This window comes from Ochotona princeps, chromosome 8 (genome assembly GCF_030435755.1).
Source record: "Ochotona princeps isolate mOchPri1 chromosome 8, mOchPri1.hap1, whole genome shotgun sequence".
Classification (NCBI taxonomy): Eukaryota; Metazoa; Chordata; class Mammalia; order Lagomorpha; family Ochotonidae; genus Ochotona; species Ochotona princeps.
Window position 1 is genome coordinate 55,721,368 of NC_080839.1, and position 23,758 is coordinate 55,745,125.

The 23,758-nt window shown below is 46.9% G+C and overlaps 1 protein-coding gene across 2 annotated transcripts in view; it reads left to right on the forward strand.

Annotated features, from left to right (window-relative positions):
- The first annotated feature begins 292 nt into the window (after positions 1–292).
- Positions 293–23,758, forward strand: part of LOC131481021 (fasciculation and elongation protein zeta-2-like) — a 48,086-nt gene continuing 24,620 nt past the window's right edge. The window contains exons 1-5 of one of the 2 annotated variants that reach the window (XM_058668093.1): positions 293–576; positions 5,111–5,219; positions 10,805–10,921; positions 12,937–13,078; positions 14,548–14,816. In XM_058668093.1, coding sequence (XP_058524076.1) covers positions 335–576; positions 5,111–5,219; positions 10,805–10,921; positions 12,937–13,078; positions 14,548–14,816 — 879 coding nt within the window. In that variant the 5' untranslated portion in view covers positions 293–334. The remainder of the gene's footprint in view (positions 577–5,110; positions 5,220–10,804; positions 10,922–12,936; positions 13,079–14,547; positions 14,817–23,758) is intronic. The other variant, XM_058668094.1, reaches the window with a different exon arrangement.

The window sequence follows — 23,758 nt, forward strand, 5'->3', positions numbered from 1 at the left end:
CTGGGCGGGGCACAGGGCTGACCAGGGTCCCTGGGGCGGGGCCTGGTGGAGATCGATGGGCGTGGCCCGTGCTGACGGGATCCCGGGGGCAGGGCCTAGCGGCTAGGCGGGGCACGGGGCTGACGGGGTCCCGGGGGCGGGGCCTGGCGGGGGCTCGGGGCGTGGTCAGGGACTGACAGGGGTCCCGGGGGCGGGGCTCGGGGCGTGGTCGGGGACTGACTGGGGCCCCGGGGGCGGGACTAGGGGCGTGGTCAGGGGCTGACCGGGGTCCCGGGGGTGGGGCCGAGCCAGGCCAGGCCGGCCCGGGCGGGGCGCGCCGCAGCACCGGGCGGCGATGGCGGCCGACGGGGACTGGCAGGATTTCTATGAGTTCCAAGAGCCGGCCCGGAGCGTCCTGGACCAGGAGAACTGTAATGCCGGGACAGGGGCGGACACGGGCGGCGACGGCTTCCCGGCGTTGGCCTGCAGCCTGGAAGAGAAGCTGAGCGTGTGTTTCCGCCCCCCGGGTCCGGGCGCCGAGCCCCCGCGGGCGGCCGTGCGGCCCATCACGGAGCGCAGCCTCCTGCCAGGGGACGAGTGAGTGCGGGGCCGCGGGGCCGGGCGGGAGTCCCTTCTGCCCCGGCCCAGCCGGCGGGCCCCGGGTCCGTGGCTCCTCCCCGCGCCCTCCTTCCGCCTCCACGGAGTCTCCCCGACGTGGGGCCGTGGCCTGGGCCCGCCCCACCTGCCCGGCGTCGGCTTCGGGGGACCGGGAGGGAATCCCTTACGGGGAGCCGGTAGCTGGAGCCTTGGCGGGCTTGCCTGGGGCCGCCCGTTGGTTCAGCTGGCACCCCCTGAGCGCCCGGTGTGCCACAGGAGGCGTCCCGCAGGGTGGGAGGTCAATTTGTAAACAAACGTTTGTAGGCCAGTGCAGGGATGCGCGGGCACGGACGAGTGAAAGAGGGAGAGTCGGGAAGAAATCCCTAGGGAAAGGAACCGCAGGCTCTCCTCTGCAGGAGGGGTGGGGGATGCAGGAGCTTGCCTGGCAGGTGGTAGTCGCGGCGCGTGCAGCGGGTACGGCGGAGGCGTGGATGCTTCGGGAATCACTTGCGCCCACTTGAGAATCCGGAGGAGTGCGTGCCGGCCTCCGGGGCAGACACGTAGAAGGGCTCTAGTGAAAGTCAGCATCTCACTCCTGGGGGGGAAGTCCGTGCGTAGAGGATAATAATAATTACCCAAGGGCCATGCTGGGAAATTCACGGGGAGAGAGGAGGACCTGGGGTCATTTGATTTAACCACCGGCAGCCCCTGTAGCAACCTAATTAACAAGGGTTGTGATTGTTTACCTCACGTGTGTCCTAATTGCTGATAAAAGGGCTTGTGAGTGGGAGGGCTGTGGAGTGCCTTGGCTTTGTACAGGGTAAGGAGCTTCCGCAGGGCTGAAGGTTAAAGTGAGCGGGACGGGTGTTGGGCGGGAGTTTTTCCCAAAGCTGGGGTGGGACGGAGAGACTAGCGGCTGAGTTCCTGAGAGGTAAAACAGGAACCCTTGGTGGGGAGAGGGGCGTCCAGCCAGCCAGACTTTCCCCCTAGCCCTGTGCATTAGCAGGTTCATCGGAAATAGGGCAGGCGATCGAAAAAAGGGCTGAGAACAGCCTGGTGTGTGGAGAACCCTCTTTCCTGGTTCATCTGTGAGCACCCGTAGGATGCAGCAGCGGGAAAGTTCGAGTGGGTTTTATACACAGAGGCATGCAGGTGAAAGATGGTATTTTTCAAAGTCCACTCTCAAGACAGTATGTATTTATGTACTTTGAATCACTAAGACGGGGAATTTATTATGTATTTGGTTTACCAAGAGTAACTTTTTAAAAACAGTTCTGCGGCTTGTGCATATTGTTAAGGGGCCTCGATTTTGCTTTTTCCTCTGGACTGTCTGAAAAATAGATTATTTTAGCCCCTTGCTTAAGTCTTAGGGTGATGTAAGGTTGAAATGTTTTTGCTTTTCGGTAGATGGTAGGATGTTGGTGGTAATGCATATCTGTGGATTTGGGAACGCATAAGATGGCTCTCCTTTTGGGAGCCAGGTTGCTCAGCACAGCCTTCCTGCCTCGCACCTGGGCTCCTCATTGCTCAGCCAAGCCCGCTGCTTTCAATGGAGAGAGTTTCAGGTTGTTTTACTGAGAGGATCGCTGCCTTGCCTTAGGGCATGCTATTTACCTGTTCTGGGCCCCAGTGTTTGTTTAACGTAGGTTATACTTACTAGTGCTGGAGTTTGGTTTTAGAAGGGAGTGGTGCAAGGACTTTGATTTCCTTGGGAAAGCCATGTGCTGCCAGTTGTTTATGGCTGGTTGTAAGACTTTATGATAGAGGCAGGTCTTGGGTCTTAATTGGAAAATTCTAGAAATCTTCCACTGAAGTTGTTTCTCCTTCCTGTGCCCTTCCAACTGCAGATGTTCTGACCTTGGTCTAGGGAGCTCAGGTGGGTGGCCTTTGTTTTCTTGCAAGATCAAACTCACCCACAGTTACCTCTTCCTGGAGAAGTATTACATTTCCATTGTATTTTTAAAAATTATTGATTGTAACCTCATTCAGCAAGGAGCAAATGGGCAGACAAAACATCCCCCTGAAACTCATAACTATCCTCACCTGTTAGAATATCCCGCTCAAGGTCGTGGCCAGGCATAGCCTGTTAGTACTTGACAATGTTTCAACAAGGTGGCTATGGGCCAAGTACTCCACAATTAAGCAATCCAGAGGCATTGCCTCCAATTCTGGCTAATTGGTCTTGGAGGAGATCACATTATTCCAACTGAGAGGAGAGCAGGAATGAATCATGTGGTCAACATTCACTTTTCTAGAGCTTTTTGGGTTCACATTTCCTGGAGGTTCATGCTGAGGCCCCCTCTTATTTGAGATGTTACTCTGTGGCCACTCCAGGTGCTCTCACGTCAGCACCAAATCCCCATTCATTGAATCAAGTCTCTTTTTTAAAACTTGCCTTCTCATGTGTGCACTCGTGTTAGGTATGTTATTGTATTGCAGTGGCTTCCTCTTTGGGATAAAGAGCTCACCCAGTATTTCGTGACTTACTCTAATATATCTGCTGTAAGTATTTTTTAAAAGATTTATTTATTTTACTTGGAGTTCAGAATTAGAGACACGCAGATCTTATGTCTGCTGGTTCACTCCCCAAATGGCTGCGAAGGCTGGAGCTGGGCTGCACCGAACCTGGAAGCCAGGACTTCTTTCTGGGTCTCCCATACAGGTGCAGAGGTCCAAAGACCTGAGCCTGTCTCCACTGCTTTCCCAGGCTATTAACAGGGGGCTGCGTCAGAAATGGAGCAGCCAGGATAGGAACTGGAGTCCATGTGGGAAGCTGGCGCTACAGGCAGAAGATGAGCCTGTTTCGCTACCATACCGACTCCTACCTGTTTTAAATTTAAAAGTGTTTTGTGTTCTTTCTTTTCTGGAATCTATGTGTACTGCCAGTAAGCCGCTCATTCACGTAGTGTTTAACTTTAGCTCAATTCACTTTCACTTCATTTTTATCCCTGAGCTGCTTCTCCATAAAAAAAAAATTGTCATTTATATGCTGATCATTACTTTGGTACTGATTCCTGAATTTTGGTCATGAAATTGGAGTTTGTTGCCCTTTGGGGTGGGAGTGGGATGGGACCTTACTCAGCGTATTTGAGTTAATGTGTAGAGTAATGGCACTGGAAGGAGTGTGCTTAATGTCCAAGCTTCTCATTTCTGGCAGAGCAGCTGGTACCTACCCGGGGGAGGGGCCGAAGTCTCAGACTCCTCTTTGAGTTAGAATAGAGATGAGTTTGTTGCCTGATTCTTAGTCAAGTTCCCTTCTCATGTTATTTCTGACCCCCAGTTCTGCTTGGGAACAAGGTACCCTACTGCATTGGTTGGAACACTGCATCTTGGGCCCGGCGTGGTAGCCTAGTGGCTTAAGTCCCATCCAGTTCCCTGCTTGTGGCCTGGGAAAGCAGTTGAGGATGGCCCAGAGCCTTGGGACCCTGTACCCATGTGGAAGACCCAGAAGAAGCTCCAGGTTTCTGGCTTCAGATTGGCACAGCTCCAGCCATTGCAGCTGCTTGGGGAGTGAATCAATAGACGGAACATTTTCCCCTGTCTCTCCTCCTCTCTGTATGTCTGACTTTCTAAAAAAAAAAAAAAAAAAAAAAAATACCCTAAAAAAAACCTCTGCATCTTACTGTGAGCTTCTCTTGCCATTTCTAGAGTTTGGGCTGGTGTGGTACAGATTGGTTATTCCATCTTGGTCTAAAGTTGAGAATGGATTATTTCTTCAGAAAAAAATCAAACTAACCTTAGCAAAGTTTTTATTAAAAAGGCAGATTTGTAGAGAGAATCAGAGACAGAAAGATCTTCCATCTGCTGGTTTACTCTCCAGTTGGCTACAGTAGCCAGAGCTGAACAGGTCCAAAGCCAGGGGCCCCCTTGGGATCTCCTACAGGGATACGGGGTCACAAGGCTTTGGGCCATCCTATGCTGCTTTCCCAGGCCATAAATAATGAGCTGCATGGAAAGTGGTTGAGCTGGAAACGAACCAGCACCCACATGGGATGCTGACACTTGGAGGTGAGGGGTTAGCCAATTGAACCATTGCACCAGCCCCTGAAAACTAACCTTTATTGAGAGAAATGATGTACGTTATGACCCATTCAATGTGTCTGGGAGTTTCAGAAGAAAACAGTGGTGCACAGTGTATTAGCACCTGTTGCCACTGGAAGCATTCTTCCATCTGCCTCTACATCTGTTTACGCCTGTGAGATGGGATGTCACTGCTGGTGCTGGATGAGGGCTAAGTGAGTATCCGGGTTGTGTAGAGCAGCGCCACATAAGTGATGTCGTGAAGTACCAGCTATGAGAGGGAGGTTCTTAACCTCTGCTCACCTTCCCTCGGGACTTCTGGATAGCCCAATTATATATAATTTTTTAAATTAATTGTTACTTGAGAGATTTTCCTATGTGGATGTTTTCCTGAGAAACAATGCCTTTTTAAAATTTTTGTTGCTTGGTATCCTCATTTTACTGTGCCACTGAATATGTGCTTAGTAAAAGGTCTATGCAATGTTTGGTTGATGGTGGTTTTTTTCTCGTTCAGGATTTGGAATGCCCTGACAGAAAATTATGGAAATGTAATGCCAGTGGACTGGAAGTCGTCGCACACCAGGACCCTGCATTTGCTAACCCTGAACCTCTCCGAGAAAGGGGTAAGTTGGGGATGGACTTGAGTGGTTCTAAGTAACTTGGCTTGATCATGGAAGTCATACGGGAGCATTGGTGTCTAACTTGAGGTCAGTGGGTTGCCTCCACTGTCCGAGCTTGGTTCCCTCTCGGCTACGGTGCTGTCACTGCGCTAGCAGATTCCTGTACTTCCCTGCACACGCTTGCTTCTGAATGGTTAGTTGCGTTTTCACCAACTGTGTAGGTTGTTGAGTGATTTCCATCCTCCTCCCCCGAACTTGTATTACAGTGTTTAGTGTACCGGGCATACTTGGGGAGAATTCCAGCCTTTGATTTACTATGTTGAGGGTATTGGAATGTCAATATGTAGTTAACGTTTTCATGAATTTAGTGGCTTGATGGAGAGGACATGTATTCCTGTGAAAATTAGGAACATTTTATCTTAAAAAAAATTTTTTTTTAAGATTTCCTTATATTGGAAAGGCAACATTGCAAAGAGAGAGAGTGAGAGGTCTTCAATCCATTGGTTCATTCTCCAAATAGCTGTAACAGCTGGAGCTGAGCTGATCTGATCTGAAGCCAGGAGCTTCTCCTGGGTTTCTCCTGTGGACACAGGGACGCGAAGACTTGACTTTCCTTCACTGTCTTCCCAGATCATAAGCAGGGAGCTGGTTGGAAGTGGAGTATTTGCGACTCAGACTGGCACCATATGGAATACTAGCACTGCAGGCAGAGGCCAACCTACTGTGCCTCAGCACCAGCCCTGCAAATGTTTCAATGGCTTGTCAGTTCTTGGCTTTTCACTGTGTTGGTGGCTAACTTACTCTGCTTGCTACTCTCTTTTTTTTTTTTTTTTTTTTTTTAAGATCTACTTATTTTTATCGGAAAGGCAGATAGAGAGGAAGATCTTCAGTCCGATGGTTCACTCCGCAAGCGGCTGCAATAGCTGGAGCTGAGCCAATCCGAAGCCAGGAGCCAGGAGCTTTTCCCAGGTCTCCCAAGCTGGTGCAGGGTCCCAAAGCTTTGTGTCGTCGCCAACTTCATTCCCAGGCCACAGGCAGGGAGCTGGATGGGAAGCGGGGACTCCGGGGTTAGAACTGGCACTGTTATGGGATCCTGGTGTGTTCAAGGAGAGGACATTAACTGCTATGTTATTGCACTGGGCCCTGCTTACTGCTCTTGTTACGTTGATGTCAAGTGAAAATACCTTGAGTAAGAAGCAAGAGTTCCGGCCTGGTGCCATGGCTCAGTGGCTAAATCCTCACCTTGCACACTCTAGGATCCCATGTGGGCACTGGTTTATGTTCTGACTGCTCCAGTTTCTATGCAGCTCCCTGCCTGTGGCCTGGGAAAGCAGTCGAGGACAGCCCAAAGCCTTGGGACCCTGCACCCGTGTGGGAGACCTGGAAGGAGCTGCTGGTTTCTGGCTTTGGGTCAGCTCAGCTCCGGCTCTTGGGGCCATTGGGGAGTGAACCAGCGGATGGGAGATCTTTCTGTCTGCCTCTCCTTTTCTCTGTAAGTCTGACTTTCCAATAAAAATAAAAATTGATCTTTAAAAAGGGAAAAAAGTGTGAGCTTGGTGGTATTACAGCTAGTAGACCAGAAAAGTGCAGATAATTACTTACAGTGGAATGTTAGTGTCCATTTGGCCCAAGCTAATGAGAAATATGGACAAATTATGTAGACTTCAAGGCCAGACTGTTTAACTTCCTCATAATATAAGAGTGTAAACTCTTGCTAGATCTTCTGGCATGCTGTATATTTCATTAGGGCTAATATTTTAAACATAGGATTGTGAATGTTTTATGAACATGATTTTCTTAAATACATGATTCCGGAAAGCCTGTTAATATTTTCTAGTAAGTGCAGAATATGAACTGTGTTTCCCATGGTGATAGATATAAATTTTTTTAAGATGTACTTTGATTGGAAAGGCAGATTTACAGAGAGAAGTTGATACGGAAGGGAAAGGTCTTCCATCCACTGGTTCACTCCCCAAATGGCTGCAAAGGCTGGCGCTGAGCAGATCTGAAGCCAGGAGCTTCTTCCAGGTCTCTCACGTGGGTGCAGGGTCCCAAGGGTTTAGGCCATCTTCGACTGCTTTCCCAGGCCAGGAGCTGGAAGGGAAGTAGAGCAGCCAGGATATGAGCTGGCACCCATATGGGCTCCAGACACACACAAAGCAGGAATTTAGCCACTGAGCCATTGCACCAGGTCCTAGATAAGGGTTTCTTACTCTTTATCCCAGTCATTGATCCTATTACTTGCCAAGCAGTTAGTGAGTTAGGAGGAATGCACTAGCTTATCCTGGTCTTCGGTTTGTTTAGGTTCTAAGTCATCATTTTGAGCTTAGCTAAAATTTCCCCTCCTCTCTGAAGCTTGTTGCTACTGGTTTAGGACTTTAAAGTACACTTAATCCCACCTTCCACTTGGGAACTCCCTGCCTTTGGTGGTTCTGACAGATGGTCATTTAGCTGTAGCTGAAAGCCCTGCATGGAAGAAAGGTGCGTGCACTCGACTCTGTGGGACAAAGTATTCATTACCTGTCCCAAGGGAAAATTCAGCTGTGTGGTCTCGTGGATGCCTTGCCCCAGAGTGCTTTGTGTCTGTAAAAACCACTACTGTGTTGTCTTACTGTTTGATATGTTTCCGGGTCTGGTGCTAGATGATGGCTTTGCAGCAGGTGTTTTTGCATCTGTCTCTGTAGTAAGTACCCCTGGGCCTAGCACATTGGAAGTGCCAAGACATACGTTCAAACAGCCTCATCAGTGTGACTGTAGAGTGAGAGCTTATGATGGAAAGTGCATCAGCTATTGTATTCAGTAATTTTGTTATTACTATTTTATTTTCAAAATGTTTGGTTATTTGTGCTGTAAAAGGAAGTGAAACATTTGAAGAGACAGCTAAGTATACCCTGGTTGCACATTGCACAAGGTATTGTGCGTATTGACACATATTGAAACATTGCATGGTATCCCAATTTTAATGTCAAAATTGGATTAAGGCTGAAGCATTTCTTCTAAAATTTTAAAAACTTTATTTACTCACTTACTTGAAACACAGAGAGACAGATGCAGACTTCATCCACTGATTCACTTCTCGAATGGCAGTATTAGCCAAGGCTGGGCCAGGCTAAAACCAGGAACCTTGACCCTGGCTTGGATCTCCCACATGGGCGAAGGGCTCAGGCATTTGACTCGACCTTTGTTGCCTTCACAGGTGCGTTAATAGGAAGTCAGATGCGAACTGGAGCAGCTGGGACTCGGACTGACTTTCTGATACGGTTTTGTCATGTTCAAGCAGCTGCTGGGCTCACTGTGGCACAACATCAGCTCCAAGATTTTTAGTTTTAAATATTTTTTTTTTCTCTAAATTGTTTAAAACTGTCATGGACTAGCCATGGTAGCTAGTCCACAAGTTCTTTTTTATGTGACATGTTGAGAAATAGTAAAGAAATTCTTGTATGACCTCAAAGAGAAACACAATTACAGCATGAATGGAATATTTATCTTCACTGAATAAAATCTGTGTCCCGTGCTGCTGTTCGTAAGTTGCATCTTGAAGACTTGTCCCTGTGTGCGGCCTTTTGCATCTTTTCAATGCCAGAGCAGTGGCATATGCAAGGTAGTAACACATAGACTGTGAGTTTAATACAGTACAGACTGGAAAAGATTTAGCTGGAAAACTTAATAGATTAAAATGTGCACGTGGCCATCCATCGTACTGTCTTTCCACCATGACATGATTGTTCCAGTTTCAAGGAATAGAACTCGATTCCACAGGAAGGTTTGTAGTGCACAGAGAGTTCTAGAACAGATGAGCCACAAGGACTTTAAGGCTCATTTTCTAATTCATAGTGTATTATCAAAAGTCTAAATCTGGACTAGTGATTTTATGTATCCTGTACTCTGAATTTTCTATTTCCATGACTATGCTATGTGAAATTTGCCTTCCAGAAGCATTCTTTAGATTAGTCCAATTATAAAAGCTGAAGCTATGGTACGTTTTTCTCTTTTTGGTAGTGTGAGTTGCAGTTTTCTTTTTGCAGTAAGATGAGAAAAATGGGCTATTGCAATGGTATATCAGGCTTATTCTCCACCTGTGGTGTTGGCATTCCATAAGGGTGCTAGTCCATGTCCTGGCTGCTGCGCTTCTTGTCCACCTCCCTGCTAATGGCCTGAGAAAGCAGTGAGGGATGGTCCGTATGGGAGACCTGAAGCAGCTCTTTGTTCCTGGCTTCAGATTGGCTCAGCTTTGGCTGTTAAGGACATTTGGCGAGTGAACCAGCGAAGGGTAATCTCTCCCTCTTTCATTCTTTCAAATAAATAAATCCTTAAAAATTGTTTATAAATGAAAACATTCAGGAACATTGTGGTTTGCTAGGTTGAAGGTTAATTTTTAAAATTGAAATGAAGATGTCATGCTTCTAAATTCAGTGTTGTGCTAGAATGAGGCCCTAGGATATCCCACATTCTTACCTGGATAGTTTCCCTGTGATGTGCCTTCAGTTTCACACAGGGAATCGGCTCTCCCAGCTCTGTGTCTAGTCCTGGCATAAGGATGGGAATATTTAGCAAAGACAAGGCACATCTCGGCCGAAAGGAGAACGAGCAATGACCCGCATGCCAGCCAAGGTTAGTTTTCAAAGGCCGAAAGGGATTCCAGCCTTAGCAGAGGCCATCTTTGTTTGAATGCGCTTGGCACTCGCTGTGGAAAGATGATCTGGGGTAATTTTTTTTTTCTGTTCTCATGAAAATTTATTCTAATAGTTTCCTGGTATTGCTCGTATGTTTTGGCAATGACCACAAACCTAATCTAAATCTAGTGCCCTTCTTGAGAGTGCTTCTAGAATAGAATGCTTCTCATCCGCTTGGCTTAGCAACATCTTCTTTATGATCTCTTCCTTCCATGTGTTTTTCTTCAAAGGGACTTTTTAAAATGAATGCATCCTTATACCATTAAAAATTTTTTTTTGTCGTGTACTGGAAAAGCAGAATGACAGGGAGGTGTTTTCCATCTTTGTTTTCACTCTCCAAATGGCCAACTCTGCTGGTGCTGGGTTGGGCTGAAGCCAGGAGCCAGAAATTCCAAATGGGTCTCCCGTGTGGGTGGCAGCACCCAAGTCCATGAGCACCTGTTACATCCCAGAGTGTGCCTGAGTAGGAAGCTGGATCTGGGCTGGAGCTGGGACTTGAACCGAGGCACTTGCGGTGGTATGCGGGTGTCCCAACCAGTGGTTTAACCATTAGGCCAAATGCCTGCTCCCATAACCAGTCTTACTATTAGATTGTATTTACCCACATTTTCCTCATTCAGCTGGCTAGTACTTTTTCTCTGTATCCATGAGCCCAGTAGCACTCATTTAGTGAGACGACACATGGTTTATGTGTTCCAGGCAATAAGAACTGTATTCCTTCTGTGTTTACCTGGGTTCTGCTTGAGCTGTGCCATAAAGCCCTGTGCACACTGGTTGCAGAGTGGTGACAGTAGTCCCTCTCTGATAGGAAAGACTCTGGGCAGATCCTGTGTCCTCAGCTTTCTCCTTTCCCAGCTGTTGGCTCTATTTTGCATTGGAAAGTCCTGCTTTCAATGTGGATGTTTTTGTTTTCAGGGCACTGACAGTTTGCTCTTCGATACGTCAGATGACGAGGAGCTGAGAGAACAGCTGGACATGCATTCGATCATTGTGTCCTGCGTTAACGAGGAGCCCCTCTTCACTGCCGACCAGGTGGGGTTGCTGGCCATCAGTGCAGGGCGCCGAGGATTTCCTGCAGTGGCTGTCCGTGACAACTGCTGGCCTCTCCTTCTAGACCTAACAGTTAACACCTCTGTGGAGCAAAAGGGAGTCTGTAGCCTGTAGCATGTGGGATTAGGCTAACTGGGACGATGTCCACTTGAGCATTGTTGAAGCTTACAGCAAGTTTGGGAGGGTTATTGCTGCAACCCAAATCAGAAAAAAATGTTGTGGTTCTTATTTTCTTTGGGTTTATACCCACACATGGGCATATCAGTTTATCTGTGTAAATGTTACTTAGTTAAGTTTCTGTAATACCCTGTGTAAAAATCATTAGCACATTCCAGAAGTGCAGAAAGAAGTGAGCATTATTCGTGTGGAATGCCCTGAGAATGCCAGCCCTGTGTTCATTTGAAACCACTCGAATCAGCTTTCTCATTTTCTGAATACTCCTCCTACCTGTGTTGTAGTGTCCAAGAACTTCTCCTGAAATAAACTGTTCCATGGCCACTTGGACCGTGAATTCTGCCACACTCTATATTTAGTCTGAAAGACAAGGTCAGTAAGGAGAGATGTATTATAGCAAGGTTGGGAAGAGAGCATTAAATATGTGGCTTGCTGATGCGCTTTGGTCATATTTGTGGTTGGATTGTTCCAGGCCTGGGAAGAGCGTGGTGCTTAAAAAGCGAAGGAATAATCGGCTGAAGGGCTGTTTTGAAGTGGAGCCCAATAGGCAGGGAAAGATGTGGCTTTGCGAGTTCATCATCCCCTTATGTTTCTGCCTGATTGTCACAGGCCGTCTTGCTTTTTAAGGCTTGGAGAAACACATTCTCTCGCCTCCTTGAGTGTGTCACTGTTTAGCTTTATAACGCCTGCTTTGGAAAGTTGTCCTTCGAATGTATTCCCACCTCCCTGCTAAAGCCTATTACATATGCTCAAGATGCTGTGCTCTTTCATTTAATTGTATGGTTTTTGATAGTTGTTTAACTGTTAAATTAGTCAATACATAGCAGGAAAAATCTACCTGACTAACCTTTAAAGTTTTCTGAGTTCCAGAGCCTTCTCAGCCTTTGGATTATGTGCTAGCACACGAAACTGAGTAAAAGCACCCGAAAAGGCAGACATGTTCCTAAAATTGTGCCACTCTGGGCAACTTTTTTACTCTGTACATTTCTAGAAGTAATTTGAAATATCTCTTTATCTTTCATTAAAGCAATACACAGTCTTTTTCTGCTGTTAAATTTTGCTTTTAGAGTGGTCGTTTTCTCTCTATATAATTTCTTTTATATGTTCAAAAATTTAAGAAAAGATTTATGTATTTGAAAGTCAGTAGAAAAAGAAAGGGGGACAGGGAGAGAGAATCTCTGTCAGCTGGTTTACTCCCCAAATGGGCCCAAAGGCCAGGACTAGGCCAGGCCATATTCAGGATCTTTTTCTAGGTCTCCCATGGGAGAAGCAGGGGCCCAAGTACTTGAGCCCTGTTCTGGTGATTTCCCAGGCCATTAGCAGGATGTTGGATCAGAACTGGAGCGGTGAGGACTTGAACCAGCATCCATGTGGGATGCTGGCATTGCAAGAGCACCTGTATGTGCTAAATGCTGGCTCCATGTATGTTCTAAATCCAGGGTTGTATCTTTGATGCAGTAGCTTTAGATTGAGCCCTGGTGTATGGCATACGGCACGTTTTTTTGTTCTTTAGCTGTAACTTTAGGACCTGGTCCTGGCTGCATATGTCTGAGGTACATCACGTGTTTCCATAGCACCATTTCTCACACATCACAGGAACTAGTGGGGCCCACTGAGTCATTCGTTTAATTTTTTTTTTAATAAGCCTTGTTCACTCTTCAAACTAAGATTCTGATCACCCGAAGCACTGGGTCCTGAGCGTTGTTAGTGGTTAGTGGTGAACCTAATGCACGGTTTTTCTGGTGCCTCAGGGGAGCTACATGTGACCGAGTTCATTTTTGTCGGTATATTTGGTTAACAGGGCTGTGTGTTTGTGTTGGAAGGTGATTGAAGAAATTGAGGAAATGATGCAGGAATCCCCAGACCTGGAGGACGACGAGACTCCCTCACAGTCTGACCGGCTGTCCATGCTTTCGCAGGAGATCCAGACTCTGCAGAGGTCCAGCATGAGCAGTTACGAAGAGAGTAAGAGACTGCCTGGCCGTGGCACACCGGCTGCTGTGGTCCGTGTGGAGCCCGTGCTGTGGCCGCCGCACGGTGCCTTGACTCTCACTGGGAACAGAGTGGTGGGGAGGGTGTGATGATGCCAGCCGCGTGGTTTTGATGACGCTCAGGCACTGAGTTCCCACGTAGGCGTGTCAGAGCTGCTGTAGCGTGGGAGGCTTATCCCACAGGGATAATAGCCACTCTGAGAGCAGCCTGCTGGCTGGGCTGCAGGGGCCCCTTCGGAGGCCTCCCCACTTGGCCTGATACTGGCTGCGTTCCCTCCGGCTTCTGTTTCTGTCACTTGCCCTAGGTCTGTGTTATAAACTTCTGGTTTATAAGGATAACAGTCACACTTTGTTAGGGCCTATCCTCATGACCTCATCACCTCTTTTTTTTTTTTTTAACTTTTATTTATTTATTTATTTATTTTTTATCATATAGTTCAATAGGCTCAGGGATTTCTAACCCTCCCCGTTTTCCTTCTGCTGATTTCATCCATATTATTCCAGTAGTATAGTCCTTCAAAAAAGTCATAAGTCCATCATGCTGCTATGTAAGTGCATACTGATATTGTAGGTATTGACGCTGGTAGACAAAGTCAAGCATCCTATTTTTATAGGAAAGGCAGATTTACAGAGAGAGAGAGACAAAGATCTTCCATCTGCTGGGTCACTCCCTAAAATGGCCACAAAGCCAGGAGCTGAACTGATCCGAAGCCAGGAGCCAGGAGCTTCTTCCGGTTTCCTACATGGGTGCAGAGTCCCAAGGCTTGAGCCATCCTCCGCTGCTTTCCCAGGCCACAAGCAGGGGGCTGGAAGGGAGGTGTAGCAGGTGGTACATGAACTGGTTTTGCCATCCTGGTGCCTGCAAGGCAAGTGGCTACTGAGCCATCATGCTTGGTCCCTCATCACTTGTTTAAAGTGGCTGCCTCCGTGTTGGGTGGCACTGGGGTGAGGCCTTCCCTAGTGGCAGGTCTCTCACGAGGGAAAGTGCTGAAAGACATGAAAATGGGATTGTTATCTTCCCAGCCTTCAGCAGAATTTACAGGTCGGGGGGGGTATGTGATGAAATGCGCATATGGCTTTGCACACATACCACCTTCCCACCTCAGAAGTGTGCTGGGTCCTGCTGTATCACCGGCAGTTTCTTGTCTGTAGTTGCTTTCCATGGGCCTTGGAAAGGCTGTTTGTGGGATGATTGATTGACACGAGATGCGTTTTTAGGCTTTTGTATCCCTGCTTCATTCCGTTTCCCTACTTAACATTTCAGGATAGAAGTGTTACGGGTGGGAAGTGACTGCTCTCTCTGCCCCCTGCAAGTTTGAGATCACAGGCAGTCAGTTGAATTGCACGGACAGTGGTTTTTGCTCTTTGGCGTGGAATACCGTGTTGAGGTGTCTCGAACCCTTTTCATCTCAGCAGCCGCTGTACTTTGTTTTTGGTCAACAGGAGTGAAAAGGCTCTCAGTATCTGAATTAAATGAACTCCTGGAAGAAATTGAGACTGCCATTAAGGAGTACTCCGAGGAGCTGGTGCAGCAGTTGGCCCTACGGGATGAACTGGAGTTTGAAAAGGAAGTGAAAAACAGCTTTATTTCTGTGTTGATCGAAGTGCAAAACAAGCAGAAGGAGCACAAAGAAACAACCAAGAAGAAAAAGAAACTCAAAAACGGCAGCTCCCAGAACGGGAAGAGCGAGCGAAGTCACGTGCCTGGCACAGTGAGTGATGCTTGCCTGGCAGCACGGTGCGCTGGAAGGGATGGGAGCAGCCTGCCCTGGACACCCGGCCAGCGGCAAGGGGGCCGTGGGAGGGTTGTCCTTCTAACCGGAAGGCAGCAAGGACGCCATCCCCTATCCTGCGGTGCTCAGCTTCTACACTGAGCTGTTTGCTTGATGAGGGTTGTCACTGGAAAGTTCTATCCTGAAATGTTAAGGAGGGAAACGGAATGAGGCAGGGAAAAGAGAATGTCTTAGAAGAGGAGCCACCAAGTTACGTTTTTAAGTACATCACAAAGGCCGGTCATGGTTCTACCTGCCTGGCAAGCTTAGGAATTGTTCTCTTATCTTTTCTGTGTTGTGTAATAAGCAGTTCAAAAGGAGTTCATTTGGAGGCAGAAGGACTGTGCTGCCCCTAAAAGCACAGCCTGGTTTGGCTGTGAGATTGGCACGTGAGACTTAGTGGCAGTTAGGTGACAGTCTTTGGCCTCATGTTGGACAAACTGGAACAGTATTGATTGGTAAAAAGTTTTGAATGCTTGAAGGTTTGTGTACGGGTTTTATTTTTTATTACTTAAGTAATTCTATTCACTTAAATATCCTATCTTGGGCATTGGATGTTAGATGAAGTACATTTCCTTGTTGAGCCAATGATTCTTTGATTTTTTTTTTTCCTGTGGTTAGTTGAAGATTTGTATACATTCCCACAGTGGTGGTGGTGTGTGTGAGCGGATGCTGGTTTTAATCTTAGAACGTAGTGGTCGGGCCAGGGGATCCATTTTTCTCACAGGAATTTACCTCTTTAGCTTCTGACAGTGATGCATGCTCTAATACAAATTGTGAACTGGCTATTATCACTTGCAATAATGTAAGTTCAGGCTTTGATTCAGTCTGGATTGATATTTTGAGAAGTTCCTTAGTGGAGGAGTAGATCTCATTAGCCAAGGCTGATGGAATCCTAGCCGGAGTATGGTTCTCGACTGCTGGGCAGCTAATGAGTGTCTCCTAGGAAGAGAATTTGACTGTGTAGCCCTTTGCATTGCGCTATTAGCCTCTGAATATCTTTCATGTTTGCCTGAGTGTTGCATCCATTTGCAGGTGGGTAGGGCAGCATTTATAAGGTGACTTTGCAAAAAAGTCTCAGCTGCTGTATTTTCAAGAAACGGCAAGGTAGGTGTTTAGTTTTTCCTACCGACTGTTGTGAAAACAAACTCACCCTTAAAAATATTAAAGGATACTGTGGTGCATTTGCATTTAAAAATATTGTACCCTCTAAATGGCCCGACTGCACTAGTGAGATTAAAATGCTTAGTTAAAAAGTCGTAGCATAGTTGACAATTTCTGTCTGTCTGCTTTGAGGGATTACATGTAAATCCTCCATTTATTAGTGTTAACTCTTGGCTGAGAAGAATAAATTTATACCTAGAGGGATTTAAAGCTGCCTCCTTATAATTCCCATGTAAAAGGGGTTAGAGTGGATCCTTTGTGTAATTTTACATGGCATTTATATTGAGAAATGGATTTGGCAGGGCTGCAGTTCATATTTGCATTTTCGTTGGTCTTGAAGTAGATTTGCAGTAAATTTTTCCACAGTATTTGAACTTGTGAAGTTGGTTCTAAGTCCTAGCCTACTGTTTGGATCAGAAAGTTTAATTAGGACAGTAATGGCATGGCTCAGCTTGCAGTACTAGTTATTTTGTTATCTAGAATGCCAGAGAAAACTTGTCCCTACCTACAGCAGCTTAAAGTCTTGGAGTTTGGGCCCAGCGCAGTAGCCTAGTGGCTAAAGTCTTCGCTTTGCATGCGCCAGGATCCCATATGGGTGCTGGTTCTAATTCCGGAGGTCCCACTTCCCATTCAGGTCCCTGCTTATGGCCTGGGAAAACAGCAGAGGACAGCCCAAAACCTTGGGACCCTGCACCTGCATGGGAGACCTGGAAGAGGCTCCTGGTTCCTGGCTTCGGATCGGCTCAGCTCCTGCCATTGTAGCCTCTTGGGGAGTGAATCAATGGACAGAAGATCTTCCTTTCTCTCCTCCTCTCTGTATATCTGATTTGCAATGAAAATAAATAAATCTTAAAAAAAAAAAACAAAAAAACCAGAACTTGGAGTTTGCAGGTAGCGGTAGGGAGCGCAAACTCATCCTCGCGTGAGGCACCCGGTGGGTAAACAGGTTCCCCGAGATGGCAGCTTCTCTGGCATTGGCGTAACCCGCAGTTAGACACGAACTCTGAGCTAGCATCCATGATTCTCATTTCTCAAAAAATGATGATTTTCTTATGGGCGTTGTGTGTTTCCCCATTTTTCTAGTATTGTCGCCCAGTATTTTCTTCCTGACATTTTGGTTTTATTGGCAGAACTTGGCCATTTTCCTCAAGTATGCATAACTTCCTCCCATGTTCCATGCTTCATGGGGACAGTATATCATGTTTAGGTAGTATAGTTTTTTATCCATAACTGCTAGATTGTTTCTCTCTCTCTTTTAAAGGTTTATTTTTATTGGAAAAGCAGATTTACAGAGAGAAAGAGACAGAGAGGAAGATCCTCCGTCCAATGATTCACTCCCCAAGTGACCACAACGGCCAGAGCTGAGCTGATCCAGAGCCCGGAGCCTCTTCTGGTCTCCCACGCGGGTGCAGGGTCCCAAGGCTTTGGGCCGTCCTCTACTACTTTCCCAGGCCACAAACATGGAGCTGGATGGGAAGTGGAGCTGCCGGGATTAGATGGAGAGACAGAGATCTTCAGTTCTCTGGTTCACTCCTCAAATGGCTGGAGCTGAGCTAATCCAAAGCCAGGAGCTTCTTCTGGGTCTCGCACATGGGTTTACAGTCCCAAGGCTTTGGGCCATGTTCGATGCTTTCCCAGGCCACAGGCAGGGTGCTGGAAGGGAAGTAGAGAAGCCACGATATGAAGCATCTCAGTGTTCACATTGTGCCAGGCCCTAGCTTGTCCTCCTTAGAGATGCTTTAATGGAATATTTCATGGGAATTGAGCAGAACTAAACTTTTTTTTAAACAAGATTGATTTATGGATAGTGTAGTGAGCAAAGTTGCTATCTGCAACTGGAATCCCAGTTTGTTTTCTCAGCTGCTCCACGTCTAATCCAGACTCTTGTTGATGTGCCTGGAAAGGCAGCAGAGGACGAATCAAGTGCTTGGGCCTTTGTACCCACGTGGGAGATCCGGACGAGGAGCCTGCCTTCAGGCTGGCCCAGCACTAGCCACTGGGTTATATGGAAAGTGAGTCAGTCAGTGGAGAATGTTTTTCTGTTTCCCCACTTCCCACTGGCTCTCTCTCTGTAACTCTCACTGTCAAGTAAATAAATGTTTTTTCATTTGTTTATGATACAGTTCTGTAGGCTCAGGGATTTCCCCTCCACTGTCCCCAATTCCCCTCCTACCCCTGATTTCCCCTGTTATTGTAATAGTGTGGTCCTTCATGAACAGTCACAGGTCCATCATTCTGCTATTTAATTGTAGGTATAAACAGTGGTAGAAAATCCAGTATCCTATTGTCAAGCTATATTTAGCAGTTTCATTAGGAGTGCATCTTTTATTCAGGATAGAGATGCGCACAGCAGTGTAGCTTTACTGCTTGATACACTAATCTCCATTATACAGTCCCTCTAGGTGATAAATACGTGCATGTTCACCTGTGCATCTGTTGATGTTGTATTTTGTGTGACGTTTGCCTTATATTGGAAAGAACATAAAACTCTCAAATAAATCTTAAAGATTTATTTGGAAGAGTTACGAAGAGAGGGAGGGATGAGAGCTCCTTCATGTGCTGATTCAGTTTCCATATGGCTGTAAAAGTCAGTACCAGGCCAGGCTGAAGCTAGGAGTCAGGAGTTTCATCCAGGTCTTCCAAGTGGGTACATGGGGCGCAGACACCAGGGCCATCCTCTGCTCTTTTTCCTAGAGCACTGGCAGAGAGCTGGATTGAAGTGGAGCAGCTGGGACAGCAGTCTGTGCCCATATGGGCAGTTAGCATCACAGCAGGCGGTTTTCCCCCCTGTGTTGTCACAGCAATCCGCGGTTATATTTTGGGCACATCGTGTTTTGCAGATTTGATGCTGTGAATAAGATTGGAGGCCTTAAGCATGTCTAGAACATGAGAAAACTTCATGAGAACATGATCATGTATTCAATATTAAAGATAATAGTGGTTACCTTATAATGGTGGTCTGCTACCTTTGAGTTAAAAAAATTATTTTTTTTTGTTCACTTATTTGAAATGTAGAGTAACAGAGATCTTTCATCTGCTGGGTCATTCCCCAGATGCCAGTAACAGCCTGAACCAGGCCACAGTCAGGAGTCAGGCCTTCCATGCAGGTCTCCATTGCGGATGGCAGGAACCCAAGTACTTAGCCATCATCTCTTGCCTCCCAGACCTGTTAGCAGAAGGCTGGATCAGAAATACGGAATAGTGGGTCCTGAACCAGGCTGTGCTAACATGGGATGTGGGTGTTTTGACTGGTGACTTAATCCACAGTGCCTGTCTGTGAGTTTTCATTTTTACAATAGCCGTAATGTTGCATGTTGGGAAAATTAGGACAATGTTCATTCATTCAGCAGATGTTTGTGGAATGCCTTCCCTGTGCCAGGTACTGTTGGAGATGCAGTGACAATAAGATACAGCCCCCACCCTTGTGGGGCTCTGGTGAGGGAGAAAGGCAGGAGACGGGGAAGAGTATGAATGGGCAGGTGGTCTCAGGTGTAGTAATGCCATGGTGAAACCCAGAGTCAGGTCAGGTGGTTGGCAGTGATGCTGCGAGGCGGCTCTGTAGGCAGGTGACCAGGACAGCGCTGCCCGAGACTGTCCAGTCCCTGGGTTGAAGGCAGGCCCGAGGAGTAGAGCGCTTTAGGAGATGGACTCAAGAGGGATGGCTTTGATTTTCTTGTCCTGCTTTGCAGTACCTGAGGGAACAGAGGGTGGGGAGTGTTTGGGGAGCTCCGTCTTTGTATCAATATGAGGACCTGTGTGTGTGTTAAGATTTATTTATTTTTATTTGAGAGGCATATTTACACAGAGAAGGAGAGCGGGGTCTTCTATCTGCTGGTTCACTCTCCAGATGGCTTCAATGGCCAGAGCTGGGCTGGTCTGAAGCCAGGAACTTGGAGCTTCTTCTGGGTCTCCCACAGGAGTTTAGAGACCCAAGGCTTTGGGCCATCTTTTATTGCTTTCCCAGGTCATTAGTAAGAAGCTGGATTGGAAAAGTGAAGCAGTCTGAGCTCAAACCAGTACCCAGATGGAATGTTGGCACTGCAGGCAGAGATTCAACCTATTACACCATGGTACTGGCACTCTACATGCGTTTCTTTGAGCTGAGCATGCTGTTTTGGGTTTGGTGCGGTTATGTATTCCACTCCCTTCATCCGGAAGGGACCCTCTCCTTACCTTTCCTGTCCACTTCAGGGATTCCCCCCTCCGAGCCCCCATTCATTCTTCCAAATTCTGGTCAAGCATTGTCTTCCTTTCCTGAGTATGACCCTTCCTCCAGTGCAGAATCAACTCCTCCTCTTCTTGGGTTCATTCTATCAGCAATGTAATATCACATTATAATTTTTTGTTTTAATGCACATCTCTATTGGGGGTTCTGAGGGGTAGGAGATTTAACTTTATCCTGAGATCCACTATTAGATACTTCATAAATTTCTGCTGAATAAGTGAGTGAATGAAAGATGAACCGTTTCTGCTCTAGACTTCTCTGCCAGGTGACAAACCCTGAACAGTGTTGAATCAGGACTTTTGGGTTAAATGCCATGGTTGAATTCTCTTCCCCATGGGTATAAACACCTTTGAGTTTTGGAGGGATTCAATGAAATAGCGTAAGGCTGGCATACATGAGTACATGCTAGTCATTCTGTATGTCCAGCTGCCTACCAGACATTGCCCCTTGATCTCTCAGATCTCTAATCTTCCCAGTTATTCTGTAGAATGTAACTCCGTGATATCCGAGTTACCACCTGCCCACACTGCCCAGCCTTTTCATAATACTGACCCGATAGGCAGAACATATTAGAAGTATAAGACTTATCTGTCAGCTGTTTCTGTTTCATGAGTAGCCCAGTTGGACAGATTTGAGATGTACCTCACACTACCTTGTAAGGGTGTATGGGCTTCTGTTGTTATAGAATATTCTGATTTGTAACACTTGGTTCCTGGTGCGATGACTCAATGGCTGAATTTTCAGTTTGCAGGCACTGGGATCTCATAGGGGTGCTAATTTGTGTCCCAGCTGCTCCACTTTCCAGCACCCTGCTTGTGGCCTTGAAAAGCAGTTGGGAATGGCCCAAAGCCTTGGGACCCTGCACCCACCTGGGCCACCCAGAAGAAGCTCCTAGCTCCTCGCTTTGGATCATTTCAGCTCTGGCAGTTGAGGCCATTTGGGGAGTGAACTGGGGAACAGAAGATCTTTCTATCTCTCCTTTCTTTGCATCTGCCTTTTCAATAAAATAAGCAAATCTTCAAACCAAACCAACTTACTTGGTTTAAATCTCATTTCTGATAGGACACAGGTTTCCTGAAGGCTCATTTGCATAATTTCCCTGGCATACCACCTAATTTCAAGTTTTATACGGATCACTTCATGCCTGTTGGTTGAATCTAAGCTTCACTGTGCAGGAGGCTACATCCACGAGAATTGAAGCTGTGGTATTTAAATTATTAGTGTTCTATTACAGTTTTGTTTTAATTTGGGTGGCTTGGGCAGGTTTTTATCAAACATATTCATAGGTCACTGAATTGCAGTGGTAGCTTCTGTGAGTACAAGAAGAAACTGAAGCATTGATTTAAAACTTAGACTTGGAGAGGCCAGCACAGTCGCTCAAATGCTAATCCTCCACCTGCAGAGGGTGGCATCTAATACATCTAATATGGATGCCGGTTCTGTTTTAATTTTTTTTTTTTAATTTTATTTTTGATAATGTTTACATAGTTCAGAAGTATGCATACCCATGTGAACTGCTAATTAGGGTGGGAAGGGTTAAGGAATAGGAGAAAGTGGATGAGACTATTGTTTCCAGTTTTCTTCCTGTATCTGGGGGAGAGAAAGGGAGAAGCCGCATCCAGCATCCTAACTGCATCAGTGCTCAGGAATGGGGGACAAGAACCTGATGTCATCCCAGAGTCCCCGATGTGGAGCACGCCCTGAGGGTACTGCTCAAGTGGTTTGGATAGTTCTGGAATGTGGTTGATTTCGTTGCTCCACAGATGAAGAAATCGATTATTCCAAGGTCCATTGGCTGACAAAATCCACCCTAGAGTCTCCATTCACCCAGATACTTGTTGTCAATGCTTAGCTGGGAGAATTGTCCAATTTGGTCTGTCCTTCATGGTGCAAGATGTCATCTCCAGGCCTCAGTGATCTGTCATGTCTGTCATGTCCCCCATGTGCATCTGGGCATATCTTCAACTGCATCGTTTTCAGCAACTGAAGTGGCTCAGTTCTGACACATGCACTCAACACTCAGACCACAGATCCTGCGATTCTTGCCATGGTTGGAGTTTGGAGTCCAGCAGTTCAGTTGGGAAGATCTCCAAAGAAACCCCAGACCTGACTCCTGTGTGTGCTAGTCAGTATGGGGTCTGGCTCAGTCTGTCACCCACATTGGCTTACATACACACTGATATTGCATTTGCTGGGTCAGTTCTATCATCAGCCCCATCTCTTACAGAAACGAATGAATGCTGTGGCCCAGTTCATCCCTGCCAACCGCATACTCTGCTATCATGTGCACCAGTGGAAACTTGAACCCAGTTGGAGTGACCCCCCAGTGGCTCCCACCAGGCCTGTCCCAGCCCTGGCTCCTGTACATGACAATGTGTACAGTAGACTGCTCTGGTCTGTCCCATATCCCATTCAGCATTTGTGCGTATCAATGGCTGTTGCAGCCTAGCTCAACCCTACTGACCCCATTTTCTAGCCCACACTTTTGCTTGCAGGTGCTACCACCTTTCCAGCCATGTACACGCCCAGCCGTGTTTTAATGCTCACCATTGGGAGCTATAGCCTATAAGGGGTGCCCACCATTTCCCTGCTGGGCCCACTCCCAGTCTCAGATGTTGTATTTTCCAGATGGCTCTGTGGTCCATCTTGACAAGTCTTACCCCCAAGTCCCAGCACTTGTCAGCTGATGTTGCTGCAAGGCCAGATCAACCTGCGTTCACTCTGGCTCTTGCATGTACCAGTGAATACAGTTGCTAGCCCAGCTTGACTCTCCCCTGAAACCAGCTCACACGCAGGCTAGTGGGTGTTATAGCCCTGCCTAGAGTGGTCTGATGGCACTAGTTCTAGTCCTGGCTGCTCCCCTTTCCTTGCAGCTTCCTGCTTGTTGCCTGGGAAAGCAGTGGAGGATGGCCCTGGTCCTTGGTCCCCTGCACCCACCTCGGAGACCGAGATGAAGCTCCTGGCTTTGGATTGCTTGGTTCTGGCTTTTGTAGCCATTTGGGCAGTAAACCAGTGAGTGGAAGATGTCTCTCTGCTTCTCTGTGTACATCTGACTTTCCAATAAAAATAAACACCTTTGGGCGAGAGGTCAGTACAACCATTGCCTGTGGTGACAAAATCCCTTGTGAGTGCCAGTTTGAGTTCCAGCTGCTCTGCTTCAGGTCCAGCTCCCTGTAAATTTGCCCACAAGGCAGTAGAGGATGTTCCAAGTGCTTGAGCCTGTGTACCCATTTAAGAGCCAGGGGAAGCTCCTGGTTTCAGACTTGTCCAGTTTCAGCCTTTGTGGCCATTTGAGGAGTGAGCCAGAAGATGGAAGATTCATTCTGTCTCCCTCTGACTTGTTTAAAAGGCAGAGTACCAGACAATCTACTTTTTAAAAGATTTATTTGTTTAAATTTCTAGGGTTACTTGCTGTGTTTGAATCTTCCAGCCAATAGAAATAGGGGTTAAATGAAATAATGGAAGATTAGCATATACCCCAGGTAAATGCTAG